At 41.9% G+C, this 25,084-nt stretch overlaps 2 protein-coding genes across 2 annotated transcripts in view; both read right to left on the reverse strand.

Moving 5' to 3' along the window:
• LOC124273147 (ATP-dependent RNA helicase DHX8-like) overlaps nucleotides 1-8,080 on the reverse strand; it is a 43,056-nt gene extending 34,976 nt beyond the window's left edge. The window contains 4 exon segments of the mRNA XM_046708364.1: nucleotides 6,032-6,184; nucleotides 6,837-6,922; nucleotides 7,707-7,815; nucleotides 7,878-8,080. Of these exon segments, the coding sequence (XP_046564320.1) occupies nucleotides 6,032-6,184; nucleotides 6,837-6,922; nucleotides 7,707-7,800 (333 nt within the window). The 5' untranslated portion in view covers nucleotides 7,801-7,815; nucleotides 7,878-8,080.
• A 4,389-nt stretch (nucleotides 8,081-12,469) lies between these two features.
• Nucleotides 12,470-25,084, reverse strand: part of LOC124273146 (serine/threonine-protein kinase tousled-like 2) — a 58,481-nt gene continuing 45,866 nt past the window's right edge. The window contains exons 16-23 of the mRNA XM_046708363.1: nucleotides 23,775-23,866; nucleotides 23,329-23,418; nucleotides 22,649-22,818; nucleotides 22,042-22,180; nucleotides 21,658-21,769; nucleotides 20,616-20,723; nucleotides 20,022-20,122; nucleotides 12,470-18,973 (exon numbers count right to left, since the gene is read on the reverse strand). Coding sequence (XP_046564319.1) covers nucleotides 18,862-18,973; nucleotides 20,022-20,122; nucleotides 20,616-20,723; nucleotides 21,658-21,769; nucleotides 22,042-22,180; nucleotides 22,649-22,818; nucleotides 23,329-23,418; nucleotides 23,775-23,866 — 924 coding nt within the window. The 3' untranslated portion in view covers nucleotides 12,470-18,861. The remainder of the gene's footprint in view (nucleotides 18,974-20,021; nucleotides 20,123-20,615; nucleotides 20,724-21,657; nucleotides 21,770-22,041; nucleotides 22,181-22,648; nucleotides 22,819-23,328; nucleotides 23,419-23,774; nucleotides 23,867-25,084) is intronic.

The following is a 25,084-nucleotide window of genomic DNA, read 5'->3' on the forward strand; positions in this document are numbered from 1 at the left end:
TAAAATTGATATTTTATACTTATCCTGACTAATGCTAAATGCTTGCCTCCTTCTCCTTGCGCATGATAGTGGAACACTTGAAATCCCTTGAAGTTCCTTATCACTACTCATCCACGAATTACCTCCCTCGCCCCTTTGGTGCCTTTTTGGTCACCTGACGGCCATGGTTTGTCTCTCTCTCTCCGTATGTATGCCCGACACCTGGATTTACAGGGAAGTCCAGAGTGCCATAAGAGGGGAGGTTGGGAGGGCTGACCTCATGAGTCAGGATAAGTATAAAATATCAATTTTAGTCATAAAATTACATATTTTTCCTTATCCTGACTCATGCTAAATGCTTGCAGAATCCGTAGGAATCGGTGGTGGGTCAGGCCACATCTGGATTCTCTGGCTGTTGATTTACGTCCTGTATTACCCCCCATGGGAACTTATGACGGCACTGCTGATGATTCTGTTCTTTCATCTCCATCTCTTGATGCTTGCTCTGTCTTCGTGGGGATTGGAGGCTCGTGGAGGCTCAAGTCCTGCTGCTTTGTAGGCCCTTAGTATAACGGCTCTCATCCATATCGATATCGTTGTCCGTGAGACTTCCGTGGGCGTCTCAGTAGATAAGGGGATAAATAGGCGCTTGAATTTTCGTCTCCTTGCTTTTGTCCTTTGTAGGTAGACTTTTAGTGCTCTGACAGCGCATAAGGATAGATACTGTGTATCCTGTGGCCAAAAGACTGTAGAGAGTGCGGGGATGTGGAACTGTCTGTCAGGCTGGCCGGGCAGTTGGTTCTTGGCAATAAAACCCCATCTCAGTCCTAGATGTACGATGTCACGATGTCTTGATTCAAATCGTGTTCGTTCAAAGTCCAGAGCATGTATTTCTGACATCCGTGCTGCTGTTGCTAGGGCAATCAGGAACAGCGTTTTCTGAGTCAGTAGTTCAAAGGATGCCTGTTCTAGAGGCTCGTAGGCATCACTGGTGAGATGTTGTAGTACTATGTTAAGATCCCAGGCAGGAGCCTTGAATTTCTTTTGTTGGTCTTCCAACTTGAACGAGCGTAGTAATGCCAGTATCTCTGGTACTTTGGTCAGCTTGACACCCATCTTCATGGTGATAACTGTACTGAGAGCAGCCAGGTATGTAGAGAGTGTTGAACCTTTTAAGTGTCTCGTCTGTCGCAGATGACACAGGTATTCTGCCACTTGAGGATGGGTTGCTTTTACCCCTGTAAAGCCTTTCCTCGTTGCATACTGTTCAAATCTCTGCCACTTGTCGTCGTACAAGTTGCGAGTTGATCTGCATAGAGCTAGTGTTACTGCTTTCGCTGCTCTGGCGGAGTACCCTCTAGTCTTCAGGCAAGCTTTGATACGCTCCACGCGTGTAGCTGGAACAATGCCGGATTCCCGTGAGCTTGCTTGGTGTCTGGATGGACGAGCAGGTTCAACCACTCTGGTAGTTTCAGGGTTGGACTTCCGAGTTCTTGTATGAGGACGGGAAACCATAGCCCCGCTGGCCAATAGGGTGCGACCAAAATCAGTTGCAGCATTGTCATCTGCTTGATTTTCTGTATTACTTGTGGTAGTAGTGCTGGAGGTGGAAACGCATAAGCGTTTAGTCCTTCCCATGAGATGCTTAAAGCATCTGTTGCCTATGCCTGAGGATCCGGAATCGGAGAGACGAATGTTGGTAGTTGCTTGTTGAACTTTGTTGCAAATAGGTCTATCAGTGGAGATCCTGTTGTCTGTATGACGAACCGGAACACTTCTGGGTGTAACATCCATCCGTCGGGGATGGTTGAAGTGGACGAGATAGGGCGTCTGCTATGACATTCTTTGCTCCTGGAATGCGGCATGCCTTCATGTAGATGTTCAGGTCGTCGACGATGCTGAACAGGAGAAAGCTGAGTTGTAGCAGACTTGTTGATCTTGTTGATCCTTGTTTGTTGATGTAGAACGCTACTGTGGAGTTGTCCGTGTGGACCATGAGCCTTGCGTTCTTTAGTACGCTGGACCAGTGTTGTAAAGCGTTGATCACTGCTTTCATCTCCAACAGGTTGATGTGCAGACTCTGATCCTGACTCAACCACTTCCCTGCTGCCACTTCGTTGTCGAGGTGGGCACCCCATCCTTTTAAAGATGCATCTACGTAGAGATGAGTGTTGCAAACCGGCTCTGACAAAAAGGTTCCTCTGCAAACATTCGACTTCCGAGTCCACCATAGGAGGTATAGTTTCAGGCGGTCCGGTAGAATCAGCGGATCCAGACTGTCGAGATGGGCGTTCACAAATATTTGTAGTGGGCACAGTTGTAGTCTCCCTCTGCGAGTCATGTCTTGAGCTGAGGTGAGTAGACCAAGCATGCTTTGCCAAGCACATAGTGTCAACGGAGAGAGCATTGCTTGAGATATCATATGTTGTATCTTGACCCAACGATCCTCTGGGACGACTATGCGATTCACTGGCGTGATGAGACGTATTCCTAGAAATTGAAGATCCTGTTTCGGCTCCAGTTCTGACTTGAGGAGATTTACCAGCCATCCTAACTGAGTGAGAAGCCTGATGGTGAAGTCTAGTTGCAGTCTGAGTTGACTGGGATCTTGATGAACTTGAATTCCATCGTCCAGGTTAAAAGCACTGCGTAGACCTTGACGATGTAGATATGTGACGATGGGCTTGGTCACTCCAGTAAACAACCAGGGGGCCGACGATATTCCAAATGGTAGAACCTTCCACTGGAAGTGATGTCCGTTGAAAAGGAATCTTAGGTACAGTCAAATCCCGATGAGTCGAATCTCTGGGGACCAAGTAATAGATTCGACTTATCGATGTATTCGAGACATAGGTATGTCTACGAGGTAGAAAAAAAGATGATCCAGTCCTTATTCCTCCGCCTAAGCATTTGTTTACCTAATGATTTCCCTATCACTAATAGGGGCACCTTATCAGTTCCAGTCTGATTAGCACAGACAGTGATTTCCGTAAAATCACTAATCTGCCTTTTGAACCCCCGCCAAAGGCGGAAAGGTGTGAGCTGCGCTGGTTTGTTAATTGGATCAGTTTGCTACACCAATCAACTTCTCATTGACTGACTTTGGCTTATGTATACAAGATTGCTGTTGTTTGAATCTCATGGGACCAAATTTTCTTCTCGAGTCATCGTGTGTATTTATGAGTCGAACTCGTGTAACCGGTATTCAAATGATGACAATTATAACAGGGAATGGTCGGGACCGACAGGTACTTCGAGTTATGCGTAACATTCGAGACACCGGCATTCGACTCATCGGGATTTGACTGTATTTCCTTGAGTCTGGATGTATCGGGATGTGTAGGTACGCATCTTGTAGATCTATGCTGGCGAGGTAGTCTGCTGGACGAACGAGATGTCGGAACTGAGGAAGATGTATCATCTTGAATTTTGCTGGTCTGCGAAGGTACTCCTGGTTGAACTTCCTCATGTTGTAGATTAGCCGAAACTTCTCCTTGGAATCCTTCTTCGGTACCAGGAAAATTGGGGAGTAAAAACCGGGCGTGGTAAGATCTTGATTTATCTCTTCTACTGTATCTTTGTCGAGTGGAGTCTTGATTGTGTCGTCAATTTTCTCTGTCTGGTCGGCTGCGTATCTGAAGGCCATCGGGTTGCTTGTAAGCGGCGGGGTGGCTTCCAACTGTATCTTGTACCCTCTGCGTAGTATCTGGGATACGTAGTCGTCCTGTAGTATTCCCCAATTCTTCCAGTACCGTTGAAAATGTCCACCAACTGTCGAAGGTTGTACAGGAACGGCTGGGGGTGGAAGACTCCAGTCATTCCAAACCTGTCCTTCAGTGCTTGGTTTCCCTGGCACCCCTGGGTGCTCACCTCTTGAGCTAGAATACTTCTTTTCTCTGCAAACTTGGATTTGTTGGAGTAGCGCTGGGACGTCTGGCGAATCACATTTGCCAAGGTATCTATGGACTTAATCATCATGACCACCCTTGATTCGTGTGTAACCTTTTTGATGACTTCTTCAATCCCTCCTCCAAAGTTGGATGATGCTGACCATCGGGCTCAGTATAAGGATTTGGTGAACCGCTCACTCCAGGTGCATGATGACAATAATCCTTGTCCCCTCAGGAGAGTCATGCCCGCTGATGTGGATGCTAAATGCTCCGACATAAAGTGGTGGTCCTTTTTCTGAGTCAGTAGCGCAGAATATATCATCCGGTCATCTTCGTCGGTGGAGTTCTTGAACTTCGAGATGAGTGCTTCATTAATAACCCTAGATCTGGCTAGTCCGAAGAAGGTACGTCTAGTAGTCGTATTCACTTGTGTCTTGTCGTCGATCTTGTAATTCCTATAGCGGGAGTTGTTGATGATCTTGTAGTCCTCATCAATCCCTGGTGCCTTCAGGAAGGGTTCCATGTGATGTAAGGGGAATTTCCTGGCGTTGAACGTCGGGATATGCTGGTTCTGGAACTTGGTAGCCTTATCAAAGTCTGAGCTGAGACTGTCCGGTACATGGGCGATCGGGTCGATAGGCGGAAAGGTGAGTGTTTCGAAATCATTGTTGGACATCTTGTATGTAAACGCTTCGTCTGTGTCCTTGGAAGGTGATGCTAGGTCCAGGCCATTAGCAATCCATGAGGTTACTTCCGTATCGGAGAATATGACTTCACCTTCTTCCTCTGATTTAGATATCTCCCGCTCTGATGATCCACGGGGCCGTGAGTCTCTGTGTGAAAATCTGTATGACGAACTGCACGCAGGTGAACGATCCCGATGTGATCGTGTATCCTTCCTGGAGTCTTGAGATGTTTCTCTAGGCCTTCGTGAAGGTTGATTCTTAGACGTAGTCTCCCCTCTGGAAGATGTGGAGTGCCTGCATGCAGGTTCCCGAAGTGCGTCTGAGTCCGATTGTGATGACGACCCGTATCTATGACGTCTGAAGGGTTCAGGAGAATGCTTTCGACCTGCTTCTGCGTGAGAATTCAGATGGGGAAGATTTAGCTGAGCTCCTTCAGGGACGTTCCATCATCGACATCATCTAAGGCTGAGCTGACGTTGGTGTCCAGGCTCCTAACTTTTCTTCCGCTGCGAGGTCAATCTCAATGTGCGCGCAGAAAAGATCTCGTCTTCTGCGGAGAGCTGTGTAGAGACTTCGACGAAGTGTTAGCGGTAGTAGCCTTCTTCTTCTGCGTTGAAGATCTAGTCTTCCTCGTCTGCGAAGAGGTCAGCTCCGTTGACGATGATCTCTTATTAGCTCCAGGGTTCATCACTGGCACAGCGACCTGCCTCTGTAAAACGCTCAGCAATTTGCTGGAATTATGAACATTGGCAGCAGTAGTTAACACACGGTTATCAGCGCAATCACTCGATTTAGACATGACTTGTGAATACCTTCTTACCCACTCCTTTGCACGTCTATGAATGGAAAAAAGGTAGTTATTAAATTCAAAAGTGGTTAAATCCAGACAATGTTTAACAGCGAGAGCTGAAAGAACATGAAGTAGTGCAATCAGGACATAATAAATGCGGGTCAGCCGCAGACAGCCGGTACCTGCAACGAACACAAGTTTTCATCAAATGTAAACACAATGAAAAAACATGTCAAACAACGTATAATTTAGATCAAATTTCAAACCATATAGTAGAATACAATCCTAAAAGCTGTATACAGCAATAATTTTGATGTAAGGTCCAAAATAGAAAAGGATATGTGCCGTATAGGGACCCAGGTGCTCTCACAACCGTCCACAAGGGCGAAGAAGGAGAGAGTGACAAAACATGGCCGGTCAGGTGACCAAAAGGGTGCCAAAGGGGCAAGGGAGGTAACTCGTGGGTGAGTAGTGATTTTACGTCCACTTTTTAGAAGGGAACTTCAAGTGTTCTACTATCATTCGCAAGGAGAAGGAGACAAGCATTTAGCATGAGTCAGGATAAGGCAAAATATCATTTTAATTGTATTCTCATTTTGTATTTTTTATGTCAGTGAATATGTTAATAAAAAAAATACAAATACATTATGTGCATAGCTTTAATTTCGAACATGTAGACAACCTACCCTGACATCTGGATTATTGGGCATAGCCAGGCCAGGATATAGAGCTTTCCTCATGTCTGTCTCATCGGAGATGTCCTCCTTCTCATCCACTATCTCCTTCACCTTCGGCTTCATCTTCTTGATGAGACGTAGAAGATTAGCAATGAGAGAGTCCTGAAAACAATCAACAGTTCAGCTAAAACAGTCCATAAAAATATCACAAAAATCAACAGAAAATGACCATAAAAGGCATGTCGCAATAAGTAGACTCAAAAGTTTTCGGCACATACTGCATGGCATCTAGCCTGGTAACCATGGTGACCACATTCAGAATATCTGAATGACATTTACTGACTTCCCCAAACAGTCCACTTAATCTGAACACAAAGTACAGTATGTACTACGTTTTGATATCTCTGGATATGACACAGATGGGGATTGAACCCGCCACCTTCCACTCTACCTACTACACCACCACAATGATCTGATAATGGAAACATCTTGCATCCACCTGATCACAGGAAATTTTAAAGATGAAGACTGTGGTATTGTGAAAAACAGCAATATTTAAGAAGAAAGACAAATTATCACAATTGTTTCATCAAAGTACCCACTGTACACTGCATATACATTGAACCAACTCTAAAAATTGCTTCAGTATCTGGCAGAGGTGGGAGGCTTTGCAAAACATTGTAGGGCAGATTCAGCTTTGGCAAGTGGATGTAATTCTTCAGGCAAACATGTGCACTAGTGTATCCATGGGTAAGGGAGGACAGCAGTGTATACGAGCCTATGAAGTACTGACTATGAATAACTTTCAACTCACTGAGAACTGTGCATCTCGTTCATCCAAGGCTTTCTTGAATTTTTCAAATGTGTCATTTTTCTCCGCTAGATCAATCACATATTCAGCTGTAAAAGAAATAAACAAAGTCATTGTAAGTTAGTTATGGCCAACACACTAAGGGAAATAATGAGAAAATATCCTGAAGCCTTAAACATGTAACATCTCAAAAGAAATTATCAATGTGTATGAAATTCAGTGTTCATAGCATTGCATGTTCTGTAGAAATTGCCAAGAAAGTTTTCTAATCATGCTAATTCATTCCAAGGCAGCAATACTGTGGGTGAGTGGTAACACAGGGTTGTCGTTCATGGTCCCCGAAACCCATGTTATAGCGACGGATGAGTGTCATCCAAAACACAACAGCTGATTAATTTCTTAATCTGAAAATTTTCATGTCATATTTACCATGTCAAATGTTACTGGGATCTTTAAATGTTAAAGCTGACAGTGATCTCATAATAATAAACATGCAGTACACTATTGATCATGTTGATGGTACTGAATAACTTGCAGTGTGTCTGCGATGAATCACAACGTAAAGCTGCCATCAGGGTAAGAGTTCCACCCGTAACCCCTGCTTGAAATGTATTCTATTTATTAGGATTATTTCGAGGGTTTAGGGTTAGGTTTGGGGTTAGATATTAGGGTTAGATTTAGGGTTAGGTATAGGGTGTTTATAAAAAAAACCATAACATAAAAACATAGGCGTATATTCTTAGGCATAAAATGATTACAAAAAATATGGGGGTTACGGGCGCAAATCTTTCCAATAATGATATCCTTAACACACAAATTGACAAGTATGCACTCCTTATAAAAGCCTTATTCGAAAACAGTAAGGACACTTACCCAAATCCTTATCATTTATCCCAAGATGGTTTTCCAGCTCAGTACATACTTTGGATACCAAAGACAGATATTCAAGTTTCTGTAGTTCGTCCATGATGTCAATAAGATCTGACCTGTGACCCAATTACAATTACTTAGTTGGCCACTTCATTCGAAGGAGTCCATGTTTTCGTGAGTCTTTCAGCAACAAATCGTGTCAGGTGTATCTCCCCTGTTGATAAGTGGTATACCCTGACATTACATGATGCTAGTTATTAGTTGTGTGTGTTATTTTTCAAAGAGATCAACTGATCAAGCTGGTCTCATTTCAAATATTGTGAAACACACTTTGTTGCAAATGATTTACAGACGTCTTATTTGTTACTTCCGGTAATAACAGGAACTATATTTTCTTAGTTCATGAAGCCAAAAGAGTCGTTAAGGGGAGGCAACTCTAATATTCACAATGAAAAGCGACCGAGTCTGTTTGCTATCAAATCTTTTGATTTTAACCCATTCTTCTCTTAACTCCAGCCTCGGAGGAAATCAACTCATTGTATTTCTATTCATTGCTGCAGAAAACTGTTCTCCCGCTGTGAGTTTACAGCGAAAGATCTCACGATACACGATCGATACTGAAATCAGAGACCATATAATAGATTATATGGTCTCTGCTGAAATCAAACAAGTAACCTGAAGCTCGTGGAAACGATGGTGCCTCCTATCAGCAACGATACCTTTCTTTCACGTCATTCTTGTTGCCACCTTATATATATGTGAGAGGTATTGCGATATGACTGTATAGGTACACAGCAAGCGGCCAGAGCTCTAATAATATGCACGTTGCTTTATCAGAGTTACGCTTTCTCTAAGCGTTTTAAATTAATGACTTGATGCTACTATTTGTAGTGGGAGCATGTACACTTCAATGAATTCACAAACTGAATAATTAATTAGTTTGGTTTAAGCTTAAATGAGCAGTAGTTTCGTGAAATAAAGGCGGGGTGGCATGTAAAGTGAGAACCCAACACGCTCAACCAAACTGAGTGAGTGACTTCGGTTTTACGCCGCTTTCAGCAATAGCTCAGCGCAGTATGACGACGGGGACACTAGAAATGGGTTTCACACATTGTACCACTGTCGTTAATCGAACGCAGGTGAACACTTTAACCACTAGGCTACCCCACTAAGCTACCCCGCCAGCCTTCGAGTACGGTCATGAAACTAACAAATAACATGGGACGTAACGGTATCCGAACCTACGATCATCGAAGTCTGGCACATCAAATGGACTCCACTCTGCATATTAAATGCGTACATATCGTACAGCTCTCACTATTTTATATACGTTCAGACGTTTGATATTAAACCTTTCCACACCTAATCGTCCATAATATGATGTCGGTTTTGAGACAATATACATGTTGTAGTTTGATTTTGATTTTTTAGCGTGGGTGAAACATGCTGGGAAAACTCACACACTAACCTTTTGCCTGAGTACATTCATTTTACATGAATAGCGTATATAGACTAAAATAAACCATTAGAATGATACATCGACCGCATATAAATATATAATTTTACATAAGCACGTACGACTGTGAGTTATCACCTGGGAATGGTGTAGGTTTGCTGCCATGGCAACAAGGGCCCCATCACTCATGCGATAAAAACCGTGCATTTGACATGACATTGTATGGATACCTGTCTCAAAGGATTTCTGTTTATCGGTATGTGGTGTACAAACATTGATAGTTTACTTATGAGAGGTCTGTGTTCGAGTTTCAAATGGACAGTTCACAATAATTACATTGTCATCGTCATAGCTGCCGGGAATAGCTTAAACGCTTCAAAATTGGATTTGATGCAAAACGTACGAACATTACCAAAATGTTAACATGATGAAAACACTCGCTGAAACATTGCAACCAAAACAACTGAGACATCCGTATTGAAGATATTACAATCCGATAACAATGACTTGTTTCACTTTTAGCCACCACAAAAAAAACAAAAAACATCACTTTCTTTTGCCCGTCACCACACTTGAGGCCAACGGGTCTTTGCATGAACAGTATAATAATAATAATGTTAAAATTTATATAGCGCCTGAATCAAGGTTTGCTCTAAGGCGCTTGGGTCTGTGGAAAAGAACTGTTTTTAGTTCTTTTGAATGGAATATGTCTGACAAGTTTTCAAGTTTTCAGGTAGTTGGTTCCATAACAGAGGACCTGTCTCTATGCATAATAGAGGGCAACTGCTTGTTTTAAAGAGGCTGATCTCAGGGTTATGATGGCTGATACCATGACACTAGTTCAGTCAGGTATTCTGGAGCTTGGTTGTGAAGGGCCTTGTGCACAAACACCAACACCTTGAAGACAATTCTTTGTCTGATTGGCAGCCAATGCAGTGTACGTAATGTTGGTGTTATGTGTTCATATTTGCCTGCACCAGTGATGAGTCTCGCTGCTGCATTTTGTACACTGGTGAGTTTGTTGAGAGTTTGCTCCGATATGCCAAACATCAGGGAGTATATATGATTCGAGAGCATTGTTTAGTTTTGCTGAAATTTGCTTCCATTTATTTACAATGTAAGTGGAACGAGTGAGTTTAACACCGCATTGAACAGTGTCCCAGTTAATAACTACGTGTGGGGAAAGTCTGAAAATATGCATGTCTTATAAGCATTGTGTTATGGTAGATATTCTCACACTGCTCGTTGACATTGGCGTTGGCGCATAGTGAAATAATGCACATATACATATATACATATGTATGTGACGCTTGTAGCACCGACTTTCTTCCAAGTTTTTCAGTTTTATAGCATTTCCAACAGTTGTTTTCGATTGTTCCAGATAGTTTGTTATTCAAAGCGACATTATTATTCCTTAACGCCGGACGTATTGAGGACATAATGACGCCCCTGCCTGGGCATTGTTGTCTCCACAGTTAGTTCCACAGACTTCCGGGTGGGGCTTCCGGGATAGAATTGGCCCTCGGCAGAAGCGCTTCCGGGTGGGGCTTCCAGCAAACTGACCTTGACACAAGAGGCGACTAAATAGATCGGCTGGTCAGGCCCGGTGACTTTGACGGCGCGTCATCATCGGCCATTGCTTATAATATCAACAACTGGCTTGTCTGATGCAACATATTGTTTTGAAATCAGGCGTCATTAAGTTGGATCATTGCTGAGTGCAGCGGTAAACAAAATCAACAGGTGAAGAGTGCCGTTACTGTTTGAATTTTCACTATGACCCGTGCACGGTGTGTTTGACTACAGAAATTAACGATTTCTTACTGTTCGAAGATCGTACATACTTAGTGTCGAATTGTTTGAGAAGGTTAAGTTTAAACGGTTCCGTGCATGGGATTGCACCGCCACAACAATCATTCCCCAAGGAAGACCGAAATCCATAAATCCTTGTGTACACTGCAGATGTTTTACAATGAGAAACAAGCACCACTAAAGGGTATATGCTACTCAAAATTTGCTAAAGATAACGTTTTGATGCCGGGAGTGCATAATTGTCTCTATGAGGCTGGTCTCCTGTCATGGAAGGTTTGTAATCGCACTCACTGACCTGCCATTTAAGACAGACACTTTTTTATCCCTTTCACTTATGATAGAGGAACTTTCTTGTTCCATTTCAAAGAAGCCGAACATGATCATGCGTTTTACTCCGAATAAGTAGAACCGGAAGTGGCGATTTCCACGTCCTACTGCGAGGCACGATGACAGGAGTGAGCTACACGCTGGTATGGAGGAGTACGCGAGACCGTGGTGTTATCGGAACGGAATCAACATCATGGACAACACACGTCCTCACCATGCCAGGGTCGTTGATGCCTATCAAGAGCAGGGAACTATTGTCTGCAGGTCGTGGTCTGCCCGCTCACCAAACTCCGTCACTAACGAACATGTGGAACGAGGTGTGATAGCCATGTTCTTCCGGCATTTTGCAGCACTCTTCTTTAAGACAATATATCCTTCCATACAGATATTTATTGGGCTGACTGAGCATGGGTTTACGCCGTATTTTGCAATATTCCGGGTGGGGGTTGGGGGTCGCCAGAAATGAGCTTCACAAATTGTACCCATGTGGGCAATCGAACCTGGGGTCTTCGGCGTGACGAACGAACGCTTTAACCACTAGGCTACCCCACCGCCCCGATATTTATAGGAAGCCTGACACAACAGCACCAGGGCACATCTTATGGATCAGATATGCAAAATTGACAACTTTCTTTTTCGTGAGTGCAAGGTTTCGATCCACTTGTACTGTTGTCAAGCAGGAATGAAATATAAGTTGTTATCCAGAACGTTTGTCAATACTGTACTTCTTAATTTCTAAAATGCCACTGAAAGAAGTGATCAGATATGCGTTGCTGATATTTGTTATTGTCAGTTTGTTTCCTGTGGGTTTTTTAGCTTCAGTTTTGGTAAGATATTCTCATTTTGATGGGTGGTCTGACTGATTAATGGTCACACGTGTACTTGAACTACGTGGCACATGGCATCGGACTTTATATATATTTTATATATGTCTTCACGAAATACTTTCTTTAGACCTTGGAACACTGTGAATGTGGTTTTAAGCTGCTTTTAGCAATATTCCAGCAATATCGCGGCGGGGACACCAGAAATGGGCTTCACACATTGTACCCATTTGGGGGTCTAACAGTGATTAGGGTAACAATGAACTCGTCTACCCAACGCTCTCTCGGGACACTGTGACTTCCTAGTTGGTCTGAAGACGTCTATGAATAACAAGTCATGTGGAGTCAACACTTTATACATGATTTATTCCATTTAAAAACAACCACTGATCAGCTGACTCCTTGGTCAGCAAGCAAACAGTCTCTCTGCTTCGCCAACAGTTAAAAAAAAATCAAATCAAAGAAAACTGCGAAGACGAGCCTTCATTCAGATTCTATCAACGAATTTAAAAATGTCCATAATTCTTATTGACCCGTCAATCGCACATTCATTCATACATGCACACCAATAACCCAGGCACAATTTGCGCCTAAATCTCACACACATTACACATAACCATGGCAACGAACAACGTCATTCATTCTTGCATACCATAGCTTAGCATTAAATACAGGTCGGTCTTGTCTCTGATGGACAGATCACGATCCAGATGTTAACACATGAATCAGTGAATGATTAAGAATGTGATGTTGCTACAGGTTTCAAAATAGTTTTGTAAAACATTGTCATAAACTGGCACTAAATAATTTTTAAAAACACATTAAATTTTGGAGATACCAGACTATACTCTCCTAGCACACTTTCACAGATTCTAAAAACAGATTTTCTCGGACAGAATGGACCACACACCTCAAAGGGACATAACTCCGAACAACATGACAACCTCACCGAATCACACATCAATGATCATTTGCCTCATGTAGAAACTACAACAGAGCAGTACACATGTAATAATTCATGTCTATTAGTTGACGACGCACACATTTGTTTCCAGACTTCACGCACTCCAACATCACATGCACTGGTAGTACTCCCATCGACAGTCTTCGCCACACTTGAAAAATAATTCCAAGAAATGTTCCTTCAGTCAAGTATTCACAATGTACAAGTTCTGTACAAGTCTATTTCACAATGTCACAAGAATTTATTCCTCTTAAATGACACAGTCCCAATTGCAGGCAACCATCTTGTCTTTAGGCAAATTAAGGATGCCTCAGTCCATCAACCTCAATCTTCCCAGGCACAGTTTCCTTAAGCCAACAAATCAACAGTTCTTTTCTGTGTTTCAAGAAGTCACAAACAAGTATTTCTCTAAACATTTCCCATCTTGATATACAGGTTTCAACGAATATGTTAAAACAACCCTAATTGTACTGTTACTGGCAATTTGAACCAAAGATCTTTTCATGAAACTAGCCTTTCCACAGGGTTATCTCCCTTACTAATACTTTCATCATTCCTTCCTTCAGAAAAGCAAACAGGTTAAAAGGGAGATAACTCTGTTGATACTACTTTATGCATGTTCTCAAACACACCCTCAAGGGAAAATCACTGTACCTGAATTCATTTCATTTGCGTTTTACTGAACTCAAAATGAATGTCCTACCCCTGAATTCCTTCTGAATAGTGGTACAAAGTCATGCTAGAACACTCCCTTGCAATCTGATTCAGTCATGAAACATGTTGCCAGGAGAGGTGTGCTTGAATGCTTATCTTGAGCTGTCTTCAATGGGAGATAACCCACCAATAATTCTGATAATAAATAGATACAATGATTGTCATGCATTCTCCATGTGGGAAGCCCAGAAATGGGCGGGGCCATTTTTAGTTTTATTTGTTGTTTGTAATAGCCGAGGTGTGATTTAGTGGTATGATCTTGGAATTCTGCAGGTTTGTAGAATTTCAGGGGGTTGGGGTTGGTGTCTATGTCTTTTTGCATGAGTGAGTGAGTGAGTGAGTATGGTTTGACGCCACTTTTAGCAATATTCCAGCCATATCACAACACTGGACACCAGAAATGGGCTTCACACAATGTGTCCATGTGGGGAATCGAATCCGGGGTATTTAGCCTAACGAGCGAACGCCTCAATCACTAGGCTACCCCATCACCCCTTCATGCATGAACATGTTACAGGTCAAACTGGCATGCCTGAACACTTTATATGAAGCATTTTGAAATACAAAGCTTTCCAAACTTGGGTAATGAATTTTAACCGATTTACATTAAATTTTTCAAAATTGTCAGTCTGAAGAAGAAAATTAACCCTATGAAAATACTTGGGCCAGGTACAGGGTGAGGTAAATGAGTTGGTCAAGAGCGAGTGAGTGAGTGTGTGATTGAGTGAGTGAGTGAGATCAAAGACCTCTTTGAACAGTATTCCAGTTTTACCACAAGATGTCAGCTTATAGACGGAGAGTGAGTGAGTTGGCGGTATGGCGGTATGGCGGTATAGAGGGACCAAGGGTATGCGCTAACAAATAAATAAAATCAAGTGAATCAGACTTTTAACCCACAATCAAACACTGGCAAAAAAGATGCAAATTCTGCATAGTGGTCAGAAAACATATTGTATCCAAATCTCATTTCCCTAAAGTCAATGCATATTTACACATACCGCATCTGTGTGAAATTTATTCATTATCTTTTTTTCTCTCCAGTGCATTATCAGTACACTACAAATCACTGTCAGAAGATAAAAATACATGTATCAGGTGTCAGAATTTGGAAAATTCTAATTCCACTTTGAAACTTGTAGTCAAAATCTGGTGTATTGGAACTCTGAGAGTGCTTTGAGGTCCTTGTTGAGTGGGTGGATTGGTATTATAATGTATGTAGGCAGATGGGGGGGGGGGGAGAGAGAGAACAGGTCGGTAGTGTCAGGAGTGTATCATGAGTTGTCATGTGACAAAAACAAGGACTGAAGTAGTGATGGACACATGGACAACCCCTGTATTTACGACAATCAGAAACGTAACTCTTAATGCTGATTCAGCTCCCACAACACTCCTAACATCGTCAGAATAAAGTCACAGCCAGACTTTACAGCACCTGCCTCCTTGCTTTATTGAACGCCCACCAATCTCATTAAAATCAGTTCTTTACTTCAATGCAATACCTCTCTGCTTGAAGACACATGGATACTTCCAGAGGGGGTTGCATTAGGTGACTGACCAATCAGCATGAGTCAGTGAAGCCTTCAGACCTGAATATCTGATGTACATACGTCATTAACTTCGACAGAGCAGGCTCCAAATACAGATCAAATATTGATAAATAAGTCTGCACGAAAATCTCAAGACGGATATTTCACACACAGCACATCTACACCTAAAATGGAGTACCACTGAAGGAATCTCTTTGTCATTTAGGTTTGTTCATGTGCAAATCAGACTGAAGAATGAGTATGGTTTTACACTGCTTTCAGCAATATTCCAGAAATTCACACATTAGATCCATGAGGGGAATTGAACCCTTGTCTTCATAATTTCGAGCGGATACTTGAACCACTAGGCTAAGCCACCGCCCCTCAAATTGTAGAGGTAAAGAAATGAATGCTTTTAATGAGACTGGTCCAAGCACAACAAAAGCTTAACATAAAAAACAAATCCTGCAACATGTAACATAGCCAATGTAGGAGACTTGCGGAAGGAACACAAGTGACGATATATCTTTGGTATGGCTTGATTGCTCTGAGGACTGTTTTGAAGTGTAAACAACCAATTGCATGTTATGTCATAACTTCTGTAAAAATCAAACTTTTGTCTTCTCAAGACAAGTTTTCTCCACCCAAACCCGTTATTGCAGTTATTATACAATCACAAGCATATGGAATAACGATGACACACTGACTGTACTGTACTGAGGACCAGCGAGACTGAGGGTAGTCGCAGATATCACATCACATGCTGCACTAAAGACTAGCACCAACTTCATCCACATCTCTCATTTTCATCATCAAATTCCAATTTGTAGGCCTGTCAACTTAAACTTTACGTTTATCAATACCATGCTTTCTGCTTCAAAGAAACAGGTCTGCATTTCATACATGCCAAGTTTTACCCGATGTGAAATATTGAGTGAATGAGTATGGTTTTAGGCTGCTTTTGGCAATATTCCAGCAATATCACGGAGGGGGACACCAGAAATGGGCTTCACACATTGTGCTCATGTGGGGATTTGAACCCACATCTTTGGCGTGACGAGCGGACGCTTTAACCCCACAGCCCCAGAGTGAAATATTGCATTAATCATGCAAACAAGGTGATACTGGCTGCTTGAAACAGCGACTTTTAGAATGACTCAACATGAATATTGGAATGATTGAAACTGTGATGCATGTACTGACAATGTGGGGAAAAAATACAATCAATGTTCAAAGAGTCTTACTGCATAAGAAAGCCCCACTGCATAACAAGCACAAAGCATCACAAATACTTTCTATTGTCATATTTTATGACAGTTGTTACCTGAAGCTAAATAATAATATGTAGAACCCCAATATTATTCCCAGGAGTCCCCAGTGTTAGGAATAAACACAGACTTACGACAGTCGTAGAGCTAGGATAGCTTTGTGAAACGAGGCTCTGGGCAAATTCAGATATTTGGCATTTATGCGTTGTCTGGAACTAGGCTTGAAATGGGGAACCATTCTCCCGTAGTCCTTACGTGATCTCGTCTCAAGACACTTTCAATTAGATCTTAACAGCTTAACAGTCGCCAAGTTTACTTTATCAAAAGACAACTAAAACTTCCATCAGATTTGTGGCTAAATTAATCATATTTTATGGAAATGGTCGTATTCATATAATAATAATAATTTCATGACAGACAATCTCTGCTGAGATAAACTGATCATAAAGGCCACTGTACCAGGACTATACATTCCCAGATATGAACCATCTTTCAAATGATATCAACAGTTTTCAAACCCAGGAAGTTTACCAGCCTCTGATTAGGACACATGTGAGTTAATGACTTTCATCAGGAAAACCTCATGGTGATTTCATTTGTCAAATACATGCTAGAGATAAGTACACTACCCCACTTCCCTCTAAATAACCAACAGTATATGAACTAGCAACATAAACATAGCACTTTGTCTAATGATTTGATAAAATGTTTTAGCAATATTTAAGTAATATCATGGCAGGGGACATAGAATATGGGCTTCATTCATTAAACCCATTTGGGGAGCCGAACCCAGGCCTACATAATGTGGAGCAAACACCTTAATCACAGGATGGATGAAGAATCTTACTGAAAACCCTCCATTAATGGATTGGCACAATCATTTACCTATATTTTGAAGCTACTATTTCATTGAGCTGGTTTGAAGGACATGGATGAAGCTGATCATAGGTAGTGAAGCATGTGACAGATACCCCGAAAATTTGGTTTATTACCCACGGAAATGTGCACTGAAAGAAGTTTTTGGGTGAACCACTTGATACAGGTTGTAAATGTCACAGTTTATCTACATGAGTTGGGACCGTGTTGAATATATACATATCACTTGGTTCTCAGCACTGCTTGTCGAATCATCACACTCGCCCATAATCCACTACTGAAAGCATTTTCCACAGTCGCACATATCACATGACGTAGAAGAACACCTGGTGTCTGGCCACTGTTGACGAAGAAGGCTCCGTCGTGTCATATGCTGCATGTTATTCATCATCAGAGCACCCAGTGTCTGGCAACTGCTGACATCTAAGTTGTCTGGACACATCCTATGACACCTGGTCCAATGAAATAACACCTGGACACATGACATGACACCTGGGTGTTGCGAAACTTTCTTGTCGACCAGGTCATGATGTATGGCACTTTAGGTATCCGATCACTGTGGTGAAACTGGAGATTGTCACATGACACTCTAAAAATCCGACTCCTCATGGTAGTTAAGACTTGTGTCATATGACACGATGCGGATCCAGACACAAAGATTCCGGGAATGCTGGCATGTCACTAGATCATGTGATAGGGCGCCGACACAAGTCACTCACACCACACAGTCCAAAGGATTTCACCTCCTGCAGACACAGACAGACAGGGCTGAATCTCTTGCATCTCTATGGCGACTCCATGGTGGTGCCTTGGATCTGCATCCTGACCCCTACAAGAGGAACCCTTTGGGCATAATGACGACAATTTGGATTACCACAACACTTTGGGGCATAATGATGACCATTTGGGCCTCTTCGATCTCCATGACTACCATTCAGGCTTCCTTCATGACATCTTGAATATCAACAATGACACACTTAGGCCTCATGACATCTGTTTGGACAATCGTGACGACCCTTTCTGTCTCTATGACGACACCTTGGATCTCCATGGCGACCATTCGCACCTGCATGAGGGCCGAATCACATGCATTCCTGTATGCTGCTCAGCATGTCTTATCACTGGGTGTTTCACAGCAGAATTGTTTAGAAATATGACGAGGCAGGATGATTCATTATTTTCTTGAAAGTAATGTCTTGGAATTGGTTGCCATGGAAACCAAGACAAAAACCATGGCAACAGGCTTCCAATGCAGTGAGCTTGCATATGTGGTTATCTCCGCAACAACGGGAGATTGAATGCTATGACGTGTTTGACCCAGATGAAGTTGGTCTGGAGCGAATGCTTCAGACATTGTTTGGCCTTTGCCCACGAGGGTCCCTCATGTTGAGCTATGAGTATTTATCCCCGAAGGAGAATGACGGAGACTGATTCAGGTTGATGGTCGGTCCCTGTGTAGAGTTGCTGCTCCCAGGTGCCTGACTCACACTGTTGTCCAGATGTCTGAAACAGAAGCCTTAGTATCACGACTTCATGGAACCAGGTCACTGATTAGCCAGTCAGTCTCACAGACATTCACCATCAGATGCACCCTTGGACTGGCCAATCTCAGTCTCACAGACATTCACAGACAGATGCACCCTTGGACTGGCCAATCTCAGTCTCACAGACATTCACCAACAGATGCACCCTTGGACTGGCCAATCTCAGTCTCACAGACATTCACCAACAGATGCACCCTTGGACTGGCCAATCTCAGTCTCACAGACATTCACCATCAGATACACCCTTGGACTGGCCAATCTCAGTCTCACAGACATTCACCATCAGATGCACCCTTGACTGGCCAATCTCAGTCTCACAGACATTCACCAACAGATGCACCCTTGGACTGGCCAATCTCAGTCTCACAGACATTCACCAACAGATGCACCCTTGGACTGGCCAACCTCTCTCACAAACACACACTAGAACATGTGACACTCAATCAGCCAGACACTGTCTCACATTCACCATTACACTTGGCATTTGCTTGGCCAGCTTGTCTTACAAACATTCACTGTAACACACATCATTTGGTTACTCTCTTGCTAACATTCACCATAACATAAGTCAAACATTCAACAAAACAGGAGCTGTTTTCATAGGTCACTCAGCATCTAGCCAAAATCATTCCCCATCATACCTGCCATCTGAGCGGCCACACTCAATACAACATCTAATATATTACTTAAAAAATGTTCATGAAAACCTGAATTTTTCATGATAATTAATCCATCATTGATGTTGGCAATCTCAACACACAGCCTTCCATTTGTAGGTGTTCTTCAACTTGTTCTGAGAAGCATATTCGAAAGACAATATTGTAAATCAATACGAGGTGCCAATTGCCATTAAAAAGTGAAAAGTTTTTACCATATGAGATGTTACCATTTCTTATTTTTTAACATCAATGAATAACTATTAACTTTCAATTATCAACGTTTTTACCGTAAGTACAGTGCAGTGTCAGTTACAAAGTGTAAGAAGGAGACAGAGGCCACTCACTCACTTGGATTTGAGTTGAGGGGGTTTCAGATAGTCGTCCTGTGCCAGCATCAGCACATCAGGCCGGAAGTCTTTCTTATACTGAAGACAGCGCCGGATAAATGCCTGCAACATGAAAGAGTCAGACATTAGAACGTACGACCAGAGCACTGCCACTCCATTCTAACAGTGGTACCACAGCTTTTGACGAGCCTGGGGTTTGCGAGGGCTGTCATCTTTACTTTTGAGAAAATTGGAGTTTTTAAAGGTTCATATTTTTGTTTCTCATGACACTTGGGTTTCAAAGGTTCATATCTTTATTACTCATGAGTGAGTGAGTTTAGTTTTACGCCGCGCTCAGCAATATTTAAGCTATATGGCGGCGGTCTGTAAATAAGTCGAGTCTGGACCAGACAATCCAGTGATCAACAGCATGAGCATCGATCTGCGCAATTGGGAACCGATGATATGTGTCAACCAAGTCAGCGAGCCTGACCACCCGATCCCGTTAGCTGCGTCTTACGACAAGCATGGGTTACTGAAGTCCAATATTCTAACCTGGATCTTCACGGGTTGATGAGATGGAGTAGGGGGATAGAGGGAGTTTAAAAGGACATACCTTAGCTTCTGACGAGACGGGCGGTTTAGGAGGGAAGTCAACCTCTGTAGCTTTGAGAATTGTATTCTCCTCCAAGATGGCGGCCTGAGACAAGTTGTGGCCAAATGGCTGAAAATACAACAGGAAATATTACAACAAAATCTGACTAGTTTACACTGAATTTCACGGCAAGAGCAAGAGTGTGGAGTTATATCAAACAGTTTGGTTTATACTGACAGCACAATATTAATACCGTACTGGTATATTGCGAAATGCTTTTCAAATGAAACATACTGCAACATCTCTTCTGTATTCCAGTATATAGGGTAAAAAAGTATACAACTTGTTTCAATAGTAAATGTATTCATAACTTGTTTCAATAGTAAATGTATTCATAACTTGTTTCAATAGTAAATGTATTCATTAATGAATTAAGTGATGTTTTCCTTTACAATTTATAGACAAAATAGTTCAAATATGGAAGTGATTTTTCTCCCTCCCTGTGTTCATAACTAAACATATCAGCAACTGATAATGCTGAATTATATTTCGTATGTGGGAAACATTATTTGCATGAACTGTAAGTATGAATCACTGCCAAGCACTTCAACTCCCCATATATCGCAACACACTGCAATACAACTGTTTTTAAGGTGAGGTGAGGTGAGGTGAGGTGAGGTGAGGTGAGGTGAGGTGAAATTGGGTTTAACGGCATGCTTGAGAATATTTTGTTCATATGACGACGTGCATGCGTGAGTATGTGTGGCTGCCTGTACTAGCCCAGACTGAAGCTGGTTTTATAGTGCTAGCCCACTGAGATACCATGCCGCAGTGAAGCATGAATACCCCACTCAGACACATTATACTGACTCCGAGCCGACCAGTCCTTGTTGTACCCATTAATGCCGAGAGCCAGGCAGGGACCAACAAGTACCATATTTTATGTCTTTTGGTATGACACAGTCGGTGATCGAACCCACGACCTTCCGCTCTCCAGGCGGACGCTCTAATGTTTTTAAGGGTACACATCTCTATATCCCAGTACCCATAGGAGTCAACCTACCTTTTTACCATAGAGACACTGGTAGAATATCACACCGACCGACCACACATCAACTTTGGAAGAAATCTTTGGAGGTGTTTTTCCCACCACAAAACATTCGGGGGGCAAGTACCTGTAAAACAAAAGCAGGGCGATATGACAGGCATGTAGGTGACTCAACTATTCATACTAAGTAATCTTGCCATAATCACGAGAGCTTTTTTGTCAGTTGTCTCACATCCTACCAGTATTGCAACAATATCACTGCTGCCCAATCAATTGAGTCTGGGTGAGTGAGTGAGTGAGTTTAGTTTCATGCCATTTTTAGCAATATTCCAGCAATATCACAGGACGGTACACCAGAAATGGGCTTCACATATATATATATATTCCAGTGAATCTTACCAGTACGTTCCTGCCCCTTGAGACGTGAGATCCATCCCAATGTCAGGGGAGAAGTTTTCATCGTCCATGATCTTGCTCAGACCAAAATCGGTGATTTTGATCTCGCCACTCACGGACCCACTTCCTAACAGGATATTTCCTAAGGAATGAAAAATAGTTTGCTTAAAAGGAAATTCAGCTTGAACGACACTGCATCAGATTCTTATTTACTATTTAACAATGAAAATATTACGAAGGTTTGCATATATATATAATGAGGGAAAGAAATAAGGGGATCACATGAAAGCAGGAGTTTTCCTTCATTTATTTCCAGGTTTCTTCACAAGTGCTGTATTGCATAGCTTGAGAAGAAACCTGGAAACAAATAAAGGGAACACTTGTGCTTTCATGTGATCCCTTATTTCTCTCCCTCAGTATATCTAAACAAATAACATGTGAAAGTTTCATGATACAAGGTCATTCCAAAGGTGAAGGACACATTTCAGATAGAAACGTCATATCTGTTAACTCGAAAACAAATTTTGTGCATTTCGTAAAAGGAGTAAAACAAACATATTTCCAACCACCTGTTTGCATGGTCAAAGTCAAGGTCAAGGTCATATCTCACCTGGTTTAAGGTCATAATGTATCACAGCTGGCTTGATCTCATTGAGATGGCGGAGGGCACTGACAGTCTGACAGATGATAGAGCGAGCCTCCTTCTCTGGAATGCACTTGTTCTGTTTCAAATAAAAGTCAAGGTCGTTGCCCTCACAATACTCTAACACTGTACAAAATCTGAAACACAAATAAAAGCATCCATGAATTCATAAGTTGATTGGCAGCTATCAGCTGTTTCAGCAGTGAGCATGATATAATGGAATGAAATGTGTGATCTGAAAAATTAGTGAATTTGCTTTTCATAAAGCATTAATAACTTGTCTGAGGAGAGAATAAGCTGAGCATCAAAACACTGTTTTCATTATGTTTGACTTTACAAAACTAGGTCCATGGAATCAGCATTTACCAAAGACCCCATACAGTACTCGAATGATATACATCAACCCAATAAATCAAAGACATTTATGTGCAAAGGCCACTGAAAGTTAGCCAGGGGTCTTTGGAACCAAATGACTTAAGCATTTTGAATAATGTTTTAGCAAACAAATGATCCTTTACGTCACAATATCCATTTACAGTTGTCAGCCCTGATAATGTCTCCTAAACCCCAATAAACTAAAACCCTTACATAAACAAATGATTGGTAAAAACAGCAACAGCAATTTATACTTACGACTCAACAAGTAGAAATTATTGTCAATTTCAAAAACATCATACAATCTAACTATCCTTGGGTGGTCTAGGCTCTTGTGAATGTTGTACTCCCTAAGAGCATGTCTGAAACATAATCAAAGACACCATCAAAACAAACCAACATGTAGATAGACCAGGACATGGACAGCAGCCACGGGCAAAATTTGCACTGGTCAACAAAATGCCTTGGATGGGCTAAAAGTGCCTGACTAAAGCAAATGACTTCCATGTTTCCATTTCCCATATCAGATGTCACAAAGGATAATACTTATTTTGACGGCATATCTGTAGCATGAGCATCAATCACAAGTGAGTGGATTCATCATGTCTCAAACTGCCACACAGTTGAGGTCAATGATCGTTAATTCCTAATAACACACTAAGAAGATACATTAAAAGCAAAATAATATACATTATATACAAAATCCCCAAAGACTTACTTGATATAGTTAGCTTTCTTATCTTCTTTCCATTCACGATTCAACTGGTGAATTTTACATGCTACATATCTCTGTTCCTTTAAATCAAAACCCTGAAACAGAGGAGAAAGACATGGGCATGTGTCACAGGTCACAGGTCACAATGACTACAAGTAAATGATGTGCCAGTTAGCAATATACCAGCAGTTTCCGTAAAACTATTAATTGTTTTGGTAGATTATTAAAGCTTGAGCTGTAATAGGATGATCTGTTGTTGTTGTTTGGGGTTATTTGTTTTGGGGGCTATCAGCAATATCCCAGCTATAGGCAGTGGTCTGTAACTATTCGTGTCTGGACCAGACCATCCAGTGATCAACATCACGAGCATGGATCTGCTGGACCAGACAATCCAGTGATCAACATCACGAGCATGGATCTGCTGGACCAGACAATCCAGTGATCAACATCATGAGCATGGATCTGCTGGACCAGACAATCCAGTGATCAACATCACAAGCATGGATCAGAGCCATTGGGATATGACGACGTACCAATCATGTCAGTGAACCTGACCACCCGATCCTGTTAGTCGACCCCTATGACAAACATGGGTTGCTGAAGATCAATTGTACCCAGATCTTTACAGGTCAATCATTGTGGTTGTATTGGGGCATACACTGTAATACTTACAACCATTTCATCAGTTTCATAATAAGAGTCAACATTCCAGACTCACTGCACCAGGCATATCATCAATGGGCTTCATACTTAGCACAACCATTACAATCATACCATGGGCTTCATATTTAGCACAATCATTTACAATCATACCATGGGCTTCATATTTAGCACAATCATTACAATCATACCATGGGCTTCATATTTAGCACAATCATTACAATCATACCATGGGTTTCATATTTAGCACAATCATTACAATCATACCATGGGCTTCATATTTAGCACAATCATTACAATCATACCATGGGCTTCATATTTAGCACAAATACAATCATACCATGGGCTTCATATTTAGCACAATCATTACAATCATACCATGGGCTTCATATTTAGCACAATCATTACAATCATACCATGGGCTTCATATTTAGCATTACAATCATACCATGGGCTTCAATCACAACCATTACAATCATACCATGGGCTTCATATTTAGCACAATCATTACAATCATACCATTTAACCATTACAATCATACCATGGGCTTCATATTTAGCACAATCATTACAATCATACCATTTCATATTTAGCACAATCATTACAATCATACCATGGGCTTCATATTTAGCACAACCATTACAATCATACCA

Source organism: Haliotis rubra, unplaced genomic scaffold (genome assembly GCF_003918875.1).
Source record: "Haliotis rubra isolate DU_JTF1 unplaced genomic scaffold, ASM391887v1 Scf177, whole genome shotgun sequence".
Classification (NCBI taxonomy): domain Eukaryota; kingdom Metazoa; phylum Mollusca; class Gastropoda; order Lepetellida; family Haliotidae; genus Haliotis; species Haliotis rubra.